General features: G+C 42.8%; 2 protein-coding genes and 1 long non-coding RNA gene across 7 annotated transcripts in view; 1 reads left to right on the plus strand and 2 right to left on the minus strand.

Moving 5' to 3' along the window:
- Nucleotides 1-1,860, plus strand: part of loxl2b (lysyl oxidase-like 2b) — a 49,761-nt gene extending 47,901 nt beyond the window's left edge. For 2 of the 3 annotated variants that reach the window (XM_056418386.1, XM_056418387.1), the window contains exon 14: nucleotides 68-1,860. In XM_056418386.1, the coding sequence (XP_056274361.1) occupies nucleotides 68-138 (71 nt within the window). In that variant the 3' untranslated portion in view covers nucleotides 139-1,860. The remainder of the gene's footprint in view (nucleotides 1-67) is intronic. The other variant, XM_056418389.1, reaches the window with a different exon arrangement.
- A 3,528-nt stretch (nucleotides 1,861-5,388) lies between these two features.
- LOC130196361 (uncharacterized) lies at nucleotides 5,389-6,306 on the minus strand. Of its 3 annotated transcripts, none has more exons than XR_008832233.1 (3): nucleotides 6,231-6,265; nucleotides 5,874-5,960; nucleotides 5,389-5,783 (listed from the first exon to the last, which is right to left on the minus strand). It is a non-coding gene; the product is annotated as an uncharacterized LOC130196361 (long non-coding RNA). The 3 variants fall into 3 exon arrangements; XR_008832234.1 differs by having other exon boundaries at nucleotides 5,562-5,577; nucleotides 5,694-5,783; nucleotides 5,874-6,306; XR_008832232.1 differs by having other exon boundaries at nucleotides 5,874-6,306.
- Nucleotides 6,307-8,137: 1,831 nt separating this feature from the next.
- On the minus strand, nucleotides 8,138-11,223 carry LOC130196317 (uncharacterized). The gene is made up of 3 exons (XM_056418344.1): nucleotides 10,991-11,223; nucleotides 8,646-9,921; nucleotides 8,138-8,363 (listed from the first exon to the last, which is right to left on the minus strand). Exons 2-3 carry the CDS (start codon nucleotides 9,281-9,283, stop codon nucleotides 8,138-8,140), a joined length of 864 nt encoding a protein of 287 aa, XP_056274319.1. The 5' UTR covers nucleotides 9,284-9,921; nucleotides 10,991-11,223.
- Nucleotides 11,224-13,602: the final 2,379 nt, after the last annotated feature.

Raw genomic sequence — 13,602 nt, forward strand, 5'->3', positions numbered from 1 at the left:
TGACATCTACTGACATCAACGCTTTTGATGTGAGCGTGTTTGTGGTAACGGTCTCTGTCTCTACTAGGTGGCTCATTGAGCACTGAAACTGAAGAGACGTTCCCAGGCCTCCTCAACAACCAGGTGACCCACAGGTAAAGACAAAGCAGTGCAGACGGACCATCTGCAGCCCACCGACCACTACACATCTCCATCCGTAGTGGATTCTAACCAGCCAGCCCTGCCCTGGTCAAACTCTTATTTCATGCTCTCCATCACCCAATGAGGTCAGCTGCTTTCTTCAACTCTACACTCTCCTGTACCTCCCATCCCAAAGAATATTTTACCCCCTGCCTCACACAGAGGCAGCTTACGGACACGTTCCAACTCCCGAGTTAAGATCAAGAAAATGTCAACGTCCTGTGAATTTTAAACTTGCTTGGAAGTTGCAGGCATTTTTTTATCAAAGTGCAGCATTGGCAAATGTCATCAAGAATGTGTGGTATTTACAGCGCAGCACTTACCCAGAACCCTGCCAGGCAATTCAAAGGAATCATTGTGGTCTTTCTTTGGAAATAAATGCAGTATTCCTCCACTTTCCAAGAGTTTCATAAAGTGACTTTTACACAGTTGAGTTTTTGTTACACAGGCGGACTGAGCATTTATTCTGGATATGAGTTATTAAAGCTGAAATGTCACATCTTCATCAAGGAGTTGATGCAAATCAAGCTGTGGCATTATCAGGTGCTCAAAAAGCCAACAGCCCACTGTATCACAACATACAAGGGCTAATTAACTTATTCAGTTGTTAAAATAGTCCTCTAAGGCTGAAATATTACATACTGAATAGCCCCAACACCCACTTTAAATAACTGGAGCATATATTCTCGGAAATTGCTCCGATAATTACATGGACAATTCTGTAGTCTGAATAAGTCAGTCAACCTTTTTTTTCAAAGCAAAATTGCACTGTGATCCTTTTTGGGCATCAATTTATATGAGGGAGAGAGAGACTTCAGGGGCCGTCATTTGGCATTGGTAAAGAGACGCCTGTAGATCAGTAGAGGGAACTCCGCTTTCCAGTATGAACACTTGAATAGCCCTTATTTAAAACATTAGGTCCAAAAAGGTGTAAAATGTACTTATAGTGGTCTATAGAAATCAAATCAAACTATAAATCAAATTGCCACTGACGCACCGTGGGTTTTGGAGTTGACGCAGAAAAAAAGAAAGTTATGTCCATTTCGGTATGTTGATTCTGTAAGGGTCTGTTCTGTGTCTACTCTGTCTCCTCGGTGTCTATTGTGTCTTCTCTGTTTCGTTGATCGTTTCATCCCCTTCAACTGCCCTCGGCCTCTCCTGTCTCCTTGATCGTTTCATTCCCTGCACCTGTCCTCAGCCACTCTCGTCTCGTTACCGTCTCATGTCGTACACCTGTTTTCCCTCCTATATATTGTGCCACTCTTTCGCTTGTCTGTTGCTGGATTGTTGTCTTTTTTCCGTCGTCCTGTGTGTGTCGTGCGTTTACCTGATCCTGCCTGTTTCGACCCTGCCTGCCTGCCCTGAACCCCGATTCGGACTTTGTTGTTTTTTGTGTGGATACATTTGCCCCATTAAAGAGCGCCTTTTTGTTTATCTACACAGACTCCTCGATTCCTCTGCACATGAGTTCCTGCACCTCGCTATCTGTCACGCCGACGTCACAGGTAGCGAGGTGCAGGAGCTCATGTGCAGAGGAATCGAGGAGTCATTGTAGATAAACAAAAAGGCGCTCTTTAATGAGGCAAACGTTTCCACACAAAAAACAACAAAGTCCAAAAAGGGGCAGGCAGAGAATCGGGGTTCAGGGCAGGCAGGATCAGGTAAACGCACGACACACACAGGACGATGGAAAAACGACAACAATCCAGCAACAGACAAGGGAAAGAGTGGCACAATATATAGGAGGGAAAACAGGTGTACGACATGAGATGGTAACGAGACGAGAGTGGCTGAGGACAGGTGCAGGGAATGAAACGATCAAGGAAACAGAGAAGACACAGTTGACACCGAGGAGACAGAGTAGACACAGAACAGACCCTTACAGATTCTTATCATTTATTTTCCAAACAAACAAAAAGAAGAAACAAAACGCTGACAATCTTTGCTGATGCTGGTAAAAAACCATAGGCCACCCTGGTGTATGCTGGTCCTGTGCCTACCCACCTCTAGATATAACCACAGGTGCCCAGTGTTACCCAATCAGTGAATTAAACTAAAACTATCATAAGAAAAAAGCTCTTCTAACAAATCACAATATAACCTAAATAAGCAATGAATACTCAATATTGTTTTACAATAAAACTAAATACAAATGTCGAAATAAATAGCTCCAACAGTACTCTTAGACACAAATCCAGAATCATTTTCATTCCTCAGTTCATGTGAATGAGCCCCGAGAGTGAGGCGGCGAGGTGTACCCCTTATCTTTATACATTTGTAGGCAGTTTGCAGGGTAGAGAGCTACTTAACTAGTCAGCTGGCGCACATTGTACCAACATCACTGCTAGCCAATGGCATGTCCACCTGTTTAGACAGTCAAGAGTTGCAGATATTCCCGACTTTCTGTTAAAGTTGTAATCCTTGTTTAAAAAAAATAATAACCTTGCGTACTAATGTGTGTGTGAATCCTATTTTATTGTACCTTTTGGAATGGTGCTATCAAACTGCTCCTCTGTTTTCTGAGGGTGTAGTAGGCTACATGTTGAATAGCCACATCATGCATACTGACAGTATACTTGAAGAGAGCGTAAAACGATTCGCTTTGTGTATTAAACTATAATAAAGGAGTTATAAAACAATCACATCTGTGATGCTCAATGTTGATTCTCTTTATTATTAATTTTTTTTTATCTATTAATTTTTTTGCATCACCACAATTGTTTTTTTTACTACGAGAACTATGACACTGCTGTTTGCTCACATTTTTATTTTAGCTTGATGGTTGAATGAACACGTGGTTGTATTTATGCGATTCATTATTGTTGACCATAATAGCTGTGGATTTAAATCCTAAATCTAAAACCTGTTGTGTAATTTTCAATATTAAAATGGGAATTTCACTAAAGGCCCATGAATACCCTGGAGAAAAAAAACGATATCCCTTTTGCATCACCATTCATCATAAGCCTAAAATAGTGCATCAGTGGACATTGGTGACTCAACTTTAAGATTGCATTTATTTTTCTCTGAAGAAAAGTAAATGTTATTTAACAACTGTTCCCATTTCATCCACTCTCTTAGTCTAGAGTCTCTAATCCACCAAACACGCATGTCTCTAAGCTGTAGGAGTAAAACATCCACACAGACACTAAGATCTCGCTGGGAGCCGAAACACAGACCGGCCAGACCAAAACACAGGAGATAAAACAACGTTTTAGGACACACTGAGCATCTATCTCCTCTTCTCAATCGACATCTCTCCATTGCACATTATTAACTCTGCTTCCTCCCCAGAGTCTTTGTGACTTCAGGGATGTCTATGTGTATAGATTGTAAAGCACTCCGAGACAAATTTGTAATTTGTGAAATTGGGCTATAGAAATAAACTGAATTGAATTGAATTAAAAACTCCTTATTATCAGGCTGCTCTAATAAGTCTCTTAGGTCCCTCCAGTTGATCCAGAATGCTGCAGCTCGTGTTCTCACTAAAACTAAGAAAAGAGATCACATCACTCCTGCATTAGCTGCTCTGCACTGGCTCCCCGTAAAATCAAGAATCACTTTTCAAATTCTTCTCTTAACCTACAAAGCCTTGATTGGTGATGCACCATCATATCTAAGGAGCTTGTAATACCATATTGCCCCAATAGAGAGCTGCCTCACTAAATGCGGGACTACTTGTATTTCCTAGAGTCTTAAAAAGTAGAATGGGAGCCAGAGCCTTCAGTTATCAAGCTCCTCTTTTATGGAACCAGCTTCCAATTTCAGTCCGGGAGGCAGACACAGTCACCTCGTTTAAGAGTAGACTTAAGACCTTCCTCTTTGACAGAGCTTATAGTTAGGGCTAAATCAGGTTTTCCCTGGTCCAGCCCCTGGATATGCTGCTGGGGGACGTTTTAGGATGCACTGAGCACCTATCTCCTCTTTTCTCTCTCCTTATGGATGAATTTTCATCTCTCCATCACACATTATTAACTCTGCTTTCTCCCCGGAGTCCTTTTGACTTCACGTCTCATAGGTTCATCGGACCCTATGAGACGGCATAGATCCTATCTGCCTGATGGATCATCGAGGTCTGGATCGTGGAATTTCTGCTACCAACTACGCCACTGCCCTGTTGAGACTCCGCCCACTGTTGAGACTCCGCCCACTCCTCCTCTCTACCTCCATCTGCCTGATGGATCGTGGAGGTCTCCATCGTGAAATATGCCTACTACGAACTATTCATACACCCTGTCATATTCATTGAATGTATTTTAACTCTAAATCTGTCCTATTGCACATGTCCATCCTGGAGAGGGATCCTCCTCTGTTGCTCTCCTGAACACTCAAAAAAACGATTCAAGCCCTTCTTAGAGGTGACACATTTAAATATTGTTTGATACATTTAAATAAATCAATTACAAAACGAAGATATTTATATTGAATGGGTGTCACACAAAATGTAGGAATACTTTCATTTATTAGATTTATTTAGGTTACACTCACAAAAACGATTCAAGCCCTTCTTAGAGGTGACACATTTAAATATTGTTTGATACATTTAAATAAATCAATTACAAAAATAGATATTTATATTTAATGGGTGTAACACAAAATGTATGAATACTTTCATTTATTAGATTTATTTAGGTTAGATGGTGTGCATATCAACTCAAAATAAATGTGTTTCATTGAGGACTACCCTTTGCGCATGCGCCTTCTGAAAATCAGTTGTTTGCATGAGGTGAAGACATTTTCAGGGCTGTACGGTGGTGTAGTGGCTAGCACTGTCGCCTCACAGCCAGAGGCCAGCCGCGTATACCAGTAGGAGACTTTTCATGCTGGAGAGCCGGGAGGCGCTTCAATTCCCACCTTAACTAATTTAACAAGAGCGTTTTTTATTTTAAAATTATCCAAAATGTGAGAAGACACCTACATTTAATCTCAATAATGAAATGTCTTTATTTGTTTAGCATGCATCACTTACTTAAAATTAAAGAATCGAAATAGAATCATTTATAGCCCTAAAGTAATAATGCAAATAATATTAATCTTTAAATATAATGCTTCAGATGTACTTTTATTAGGGCACAACATGTTTATTTTACATGTTTATTTTACACATTTATTGTATACATGATTAAGTGTACAGCTGATCATATCTAAATATTTTATTATTTATTTTTCCATGTATTAATTCCACTAAAGTGAAGACAGTCAAAGGGATGATTTTAATATATTTTATTGAAAATACACAGCTGAATTCTAAAATGAACAAAATTAAAATCCTCTCAAAGAATTAATGTAAAACAAATGAAATGAATAAAAAAGTATGACTAGAACTATATATATGTGTGTGGTCACTTCGTATCCCCGGCTCTGCAGAAGAAGTGTGGGATGCTGGCTTTGCATGTGCTTTGGAACAAAGTTTGAACAACAGATGTAAAAAACTAATTGTTAACAGCAGATGTTATCAATACATGATTAATATACACTCTATAACACCCTGCGAGGCTAGGAGCACTACACACTTGGCCTCAACACGTTGGGTTCCTGATCTTCCCTCACAAGCTGAGGGGCGATGGCGAGCAGCTGAGGAGGGACCGGCAGCAGAGTCTTCGCTGTGGGATCGAAAGAAAAACAACGAAACGACACGTTGTGAGAACGACGTTCAGGATGGTGGAACGTGAGGAGCAAAACTAAATAATAACCTTTTACTGAAGCTTTAGCCACAAGGGGCTCATCTGGCTGAGCAGGTCTGGAAACAGTCGCTGCAGCTGGTGACTTGGTTCCGTGGGCTGGAACAACAACTCTTTGTCATTTTCCTTACACAAAGTGTGTTAATGCTTCTCAGTGTATATTTACCTGCTGCTTTTTCAGAATTAAAATACCCTTTACTTTAATTCTAAGTTGCTATTTTGTTTGTCAGGTAACGCAGAGAAACAATAGCAATATATAGCACACAACCTGTCAATCAAAGATGTGGCATGTATGAACGGTTTTTGTTCACATGCCACATCCTGGAGGGACAGTCTAGAGAAAGCATGCAAAAAAAGGAAAACACTTACCATCATAGGCGACATGTTAAATCCTTCAGTTAGGAGGAGAGTAAGAACACATCAGAACAGGCCAGAACACGGCCACAATAACAAACTATTTCAAAGAATAGATAGATAGATAGATAGATATATACTTTATTAATCTCAAGAATTTTTTGGTGTCAGTAGCAGCAACACAAACAAAAAAAAACAAAAAAAAAAAAATAAGAAGGGAAGTGATCTGGCAAGAGGTGAACTGTTGTAGAGCCTCATAGCCGGGCAGGAATGTTCTCCCTCCTCTCCTTCTCCTGGAGCGAGGGAGCGTGAGGAGTCTGGAGAAGAATGCCTCCCTGTAGTCTCTGGAGGGAGTGGTCCGGGTTGTCCAATAGGACCGGGAGTTCACAACCTCTCCACCACCTCCACTCCACCCCCCTTCCTTCCAGCTGGATGCCGGAGATGGAGCCAGCCTTCCCTGCTAAGAGTTTGTTGGGCTGGTGTCACGCTTACTCCCTGCTCCCCCCGACATGGCAAACAAAAGCAGGCACACTGGCCCACAGAATAAGCCATAACTCTGCATCTTGCACAAGCATCTGAAGCCATGCTTTTGAAGAAACGAGACGACTCACTCAGAGACGACAGCGCTGATGTTGGCCTTCCAGTTCAGTCGGCTCATGGAGACCAGGCATGTATATTCTCCTCCACAGGTACTGTACCCCACCCACAGGACACACGTAGGGCACGTCGACTCCTCCCTCCTGTCCACCACACCACCTCTCTGGTCTTCCATCTCTGGTCTTGGGTGGTTCATCGGCCACGTTCACACGCCCACCACCACTGCACTGTACTCCCTCTCCTCCCATCCCTCTTGCCCATCCCGACCCCTGCAGAATCATCACTGCAGAACCATCAGAGTATCAGACTCCATGAAGCACCTGGTCGTGTTGGACTGGGGAAGGGAAGTGGAAGGAGACAGTCCCCTGTGGGGTTCACATCACTGACCACCAACCCAACAGCACACGGCCCATTCTGACACAAACCGTGTCTGCCTGTGAGGTAGTCAGATGGTCGAGAGATGGTGGACGCTGATCATTGACACCCAGTCTGCAGCTTCTCCTCAGCAGCAGTGGCTGGATGGTGTTAAATGCACTGGAGAAGTCAAAAGTCACTCTCACATCGAAGAGTTCCACTCCACACGAGAGGCAGCTCGCCAGCAGATGGATGATGGCCACCCACACACTCCCGGCTGAATTGGTAAGCTGGTAAGCAAATCCAACGATGATTTCACGGAGGGCCGGAGGGCCAGCCTCTCCAGCCTTCCAGCACCTTCATCACATGGGGAGGTTCATCACCACTGCCTGTCGATTGAGAGTCGGTGGTCATGCTGACCAGGGGACAGGGACCGCACAGCACCGACTTCACAGCACCCCAGGCCCAGCCTCCTCAGGCTGAGGTTGAGCTGGCGCAGGCAGAGGGGACAGCTGGGTCTTAGGGCCCTAGGGACCCTGGGGCTGATGCCATCAGGACCTTCAGCTCATGCTTCTCGTGTCTTCAGGCTCTCAGTCTCACCTGTCAGTCCCAGGAGAGGAGAGGGGAGGGAGAGGAGCCCATTTGAGGGAGGGGGGACAGAGGGCAGGGGGGCAGGGGGGGGAGAGGGAGGAGGGAGGAGGTGTGTGAGGTGGAGGAGGAGGAGAGGGGGAAGGGTGTTGAACCTGAAAAACAGCAAAAGCTGTTGCCTCTGTCCCTCCTCCCTCATGTCTCCCTGTATCTGCTCTCACAGCTATCTGCTTCATGCCAGACCACACCTCCAGACCTTGTCTAGCTGGAGTTTGGCCCAGAGTCCTTTGGTCCTCCTGTAGGAGTCCTTGCCTCTCTGTCCCTTTCCTTGTCTCCTCACTTCAAAGCAGCCCTCATGTCCAGAGACTTGGGCTGTCCTGGACTCAAGAAGCGAAGTGTTGGGGCTCTTCAGATCCAGGGTTGTTGGAAGGGTTGACAGGGAAGCAGCCACATGGTGGGATGGTCGTGTGTGGGTGTTCATCCGTGTATGTCGTGATCATGTAATGGCAGGGAGGACTCTGGTGAAAACCGAATCCTCCCTTCACACGGGTGGAGAAAAACCTGTTGGTGAAGACACATCCGGGGCTCTGGAGACTGCTGCTGGGGGCCCTGAAAGCACAGGCGATGAAATTAGATTGTTAACATGTACAGTACGATTTAAAAAAGCTCCGTTTGTTAGAGTAGATCCACTTACTTAGTCTAGTGTCGAACTTAGAGGGAGACAGATTCAACATCTCTCTCTCCAGCTCCAACTCGATCACTGGGAGATGAAACATGAACATGAGGTGTGTGTGTGGTACATAACATGGTCACTACAGAGCTGTATGTGCATGTGTTCGCGAGCTGACCTAGAGTTCTAGATGTGGCTGCAGGGGGGGGGGGGGGGGGGACTCAGCCCTCTGCTGCAGGTTGGACATCTTGCTGTTTTTGATGCACTTCACTCCCAGAATGAAGGCCGCATAACCGTCAGCCCTGCTCTTCCAGATCTGCTCCCAGGTGTCCTTGGCCCTGACTCCAAAGCCGACAATAGTGTCCCCTTCTGAAGCCACAGGTGATGCAGGCTTCCTGGAGGAAAGGTACTCCCTCAGGTCCTCAACTTCCTGGAAGCTCCTGGCATAGTCCAGAAATGACAGCAGGCTGTCCTTGCTGTTTCCTTGGGGGTTGAATTTACCGACTCTCTCCTCTTCTTCTACCGTTTTCACAAGGTAGATGACGTAGCCAATGTCATTTTCGAGGAGCCATCTGAATGATTTCCCCACATCTCCTCCCCGCTGAAGGACCGCGGTCAGAGCATTGGTGCTCACATGATGCTGGAGCTGAGCAGGAGACTTGTCCTGAAGCGAGGGATCAGTTTTCATTCTCATGGCCTCATCGGAGGGATCCTGCCGCAGATGACCCGATGGGCCTTTCTGAAGGACAACGTCTTCCTGCCTGGGAAGAAGTTGGTGGTCTTCTTCATCATCTCCTGTGCACAGCAAAACACAACGCAGCGCATAGACAGAGTCCCTCACGTTAACAGTGATGAGCATTTGTAATAACTAGGTAACAGCTTCATTTATTACACAGATGTAGGCAGACGGACAAAAAAAACTAAGTGTTTTCCACATTATTCTTTATTCTGCTTGTCATAGAACTTGAACCCATCTTAAACGTGGGGAACTGTAGTAATTACCCATTCAAACTAATATTATTCATAAAGACAAGTCAATGAGTTCCTGTTGATGTTGACCACGTTACACACACAACAATATACATTAAATACGTCCCATTCAATACTAACCAGGCCCGGGGTCGGTAATCGGGAGAATCGGGAGAGTTCCCGGTGGGCCGCTTCACTTCTGGGCCGGTCGAGGATTGTATTTGTTGACATTTTTCACGTTAGTCCATCTTCTCTTAAAGTGGGCTAAACACGTACCGCATTCTGACACCGCAGCCTCTGCATGGGTTGTACCATGCGAGGAAGTTCACCCCTCCCAAATAATAGAGTTGGTTCAGTCCATTATGGAACCAACCAACTCAATTTGGGAGAGGAGCACTTCCTAATCGAGTTGGTTCGGCCCTTCGCTGTCTTTTCCAAAAAGTTTTCTCAGCTCCTGATAATCTGGGCCGGCCCGACCGCAACGATACGCGTCAGGGAGGATGGAAGGGAGGAAGAGGGCAGGAGGGGCTGAAAAAGCCAGGTTGAAAAAAAGAAAGGCATTGGAGGAGGATGCTGCCAAATGTGCCAAGCTTACAGATTTATTTTCAAGAGGACAAACACAAGTGGCAACTGGTAAAGAGAGACAAAGGCCTAATGATTAGCAACATAACTATTCGGCTAACGTTGTAGCCTTGATTCATATCATTGTAGCGTTGTCAACCTATTCCCAAGCAAAATATTAAATTGAATTAAAGTATTAGCCTTTTTATCTCACCCAAAATATGGCGATCCATAGACTTTGCAAATATTATGGAAATATTGATGTATACTATTGATATTGAAGTATGCAGTAATATGACTCTTCGTTTTTCTTTGTAGCTTCGGAGCAGCAGATAAGACAGTCTCCTGCTGAAAATGATGAGCCCGACATTTGCAATGAGGAGGCCATGACTACAGGGACAGGTAGAGAGGATAACAGAGGAAACTATATGAATTAAAGTTATATATTCTAAGAAAGAGCAGTATATGACAGTACTTGATGAACCAATATGCATTGTTTGCTCAGAAGTGGGTGTAGTAAAGGAGTAAATCACCACTATATAATACTCATGCAGAAAAATGATAATGACCATGACAATGACCATGACGGCCCCCATGAGGTCTCACTCCAACAAATCTGGCCTACTGCCTAATCTGAGTCCGACACCCCTGCTATGCCCTTCTGCCTTTTTTAATGTTATGCATATTTTTTGTTAACTTCTCATCTTAAGTGGATTATTATTGTTGTATTTAACCTTTACATTATTTGTTGGACCATGGTATTAATAAAAGAACTACAGGATAGTAAGAGCTGAACTCTTGCTTCATTTATCCAATTTCCACTACCATAAAAAAAGTGGGCTGGTCTTGAGCCTGAAATTCCCGGGCTGAAAAGTGGCCCCACTCCGGCCCTGATACTAACCGTACGGTGCTAACAACACACAGTGTTACAATGCTAACCAACACAAGTAAAGTAAACTATAGAAGCATTTGAACAACATATACAACTGAGAACCGTTCATTAAGTAACTTCATTGAGAAAATGCGGCGTACTTACGTGTAACTGTTGGTCCGAAAAAGAACTATGAAAAGATGCTGCGCGAAGCTCAGGTGCGTGTGCTGCTGCAGGTCGTCTATCACTCAAAGGGGAACATACGGGTCTCTTTGCCTCGTGTCCAGGGGGGAAACAGCGCCCCCAAAATCCCACGTGTGGCCAAAGTTATATCGCATCGGTAGTGATAAGAACTACCATAGAGAATGAATGGGAAAAGTTAAGGAAAGTTAAGGACTACTATACACGGCGCTGGCGCGAAGGGCCGTGGGTTCAATTCCCAGTAGGGGCGTTCCTTCTGTGTGTAGTTTGCATATTTTTTTAGTTAGTTAGTTTATATTTTGAGTTGGACAAACACAAATTAATTTAATGAACATCGTTATTTTATTTTAGATGTATTTGATACAAATGAGTTGGACTAACTTAATTACATTTTATTGCACTGATGTGCTAAATTTGAGTTGGAGTTGCATATAATTATTGGATGGAAAACCTGCCAACAATTTAATTGAGTTCATCCAATGAGTCATTTATTTGAGTGAAGGTGTCCTCCCTTTTTCCCCGTAAAGGGTTGTTTGGGTGTTTTTCCTGATCCAATGTGAGGTTTTGGGACAGGGATGTCTATGTGTACAGATTGTAAAGCAATCCGAGACAAATTTGTAATTTGTGAAATTGTATACAAATAAACTGAATTGAATTGAATTGAATTGCCACCATTGCAAACAGTGCATTGTAGAATCAACCGCACTACCTAATCAGAACACTAGATGGTGGGCACGACTTACTCAGAATTGGAAAGACTTCCACGTCTTCATATTTAGATCTTACATTCAGAATGAATGTTGCATCACAAGTCCATAAAATATTCTAAACCAACTATTTGCCCAATTTAGTCATTGCATTACTGTCTTATTGTACAGTTCCAGTTTAGCGTCAGAGCAGAGCAGAAACAAGAATCCTGTCAAGTTGAATATTTAGTTAAGTTCCATCTAAAATTGTTTGGCCCCACCATTTATAAGTGAGCACACAGGCGTTTTTCCTCACTCTCGTGTAATTATAGTCACTCCATTGCTATTTATTGGCCTAATTTAATGTAATCATAAGGTTGAATTTAATTATTGTCCTAATCTCAAAAAATGCATTTATTAATACTAACCATGTGTGTTCTAAAAACTGCTCACTGTAAGCCATACAATAAAATGCAGTAGAATAGGTAGATAATGAGCAATGACGGTACAAACTACAATCTGAGCAGTCTGCAGCAATACAGATGCACGTCGAAAGTCAGAGGGAGGGAAGGGAAATGTAGTGGTTTATCTAGACTGCCTAGTTGTGAGGGTGTGTTTGATGGATGATATGGAGAGTCAGGCATGTTTTCCGTGTGGAGCTCGAGTTGACTTCTGGAACAAGCTTGCTGGAATTGTTCCTTTTCAATCGGAGTAATTGTTGATGTTTTTGCTTTTAGGCACTGGTCGGCAGGCATAGGACGAGGGAGGCTTCAGGAAAGTAAAAATAACCCATCCGAAACGTTAAGCTGCACAATGGATCTTTTTTCCCCTTGCGTAATATTAAATGAAACTAGGAAACATATCATTGTAGTTGTGTTTAGTGTATGTGTGTTTGCTTAAAAGGTATACCTTTTAGAATCAGTATAATTGTTATTATTCCCTTTTAAATAATAATACAAATAATTATACATTCTCATCTTATATCCCAGGCGAAAAATATATATATTTTAATGTATTTCAAATATACTATCAAAGAAATGTACTTTCTGCAAATATATAAAAAGTATACTAAAGTCACATTTTCACCTATTTAAAAGAATTTAACTTTCAACACACTAAAACAATTGCACAGTAGTATAATTTATTTGTTTTCCAACATATTGTGATGTATTAAAGCACATTTGATGAATGCAAATATACCAATTGTTTTGGAATTAGGAAGTAAACTTATTCATGCTATTATTTGTATATATTAATTGTATTAAAAAAGTATACTTTGTGTATAATATAATTACAAATATATAAATACAAAATACACATTTAAAAAATCATGTATGATCTTTTTTGTTTGTATTTTCAAGACTGAGTTATTGACTGAAATAATTCTCATAACTGGGGGCATCTAAACCTCCATCTACTGCAAGTAATATAAATGGATAATCCTACCTCATACAACCCCATGTCCAAACTATCCCATTAACTTTAATTAATGTTAAAAAGGAAGGTCATCTCGGAGCCTATAGACTGAAGTCCAAAGGCAGATAGTCTATCAGCTATTATTTAAGAAAACAACAGATTTTCTCAATTCCGGCAACAATACAGCAAGAGAAGCCATGGTGTGGTCAGATTGAAGGGATACAGAAGTCTACCGTGTATTGGCTATAACCATGGATGGCCATGCCATGAACATTAGAAGGTGCACTCAGCGAGTCCTGTGAGCCCTCTTGCCTCTCAGGGTCCATTGGACCTGGCTGTGTCTGGTGCCGGTCCCAGCAAATGTATATCTTCTTTGTTTGAAAACCACTCTGAAAATGTGGTACAGGCTGAGATGACGAAGTAGGCGCAGGAAAGCGTTTCCACCTGGTTGTCATGTTTCCATCACTGCCGATC

This window comes from Pseudoliparis swirei, chromosome 7 (assembly GCF_029220125.1).
Source record: "Pseudoliparis swirei isolate HS2019 ecotype Mariana Trench chromosome 7, NWPU_hadal_v1, whole genome shotgun sequence".
Taxonomy (NCBI): Eukaryota; Metazoa; Chordata; class Actinopteri; order Perciformes; family Liparidae; genus Pseudoliparis; species Pseudoliparis swirei.

Bases quoted from the DNA above. Each gene is read 5' to 3' on its own strand.
- LOC130196317 (XM_056418344.1), bottom strand. From the start codon at position 9,283: ATGCTCATCACTGTTAACGTGAGGGACTCTGTCTATGCGCTGCGTTGT. The intron at 8,364-8,645 runs GTCCCCCCCCCC...CTGTGCTTTCAG, and splicing joins AACCTGCAGCAGAGGGCTGA to GGCCCCCAGCAGCAGTCTCC.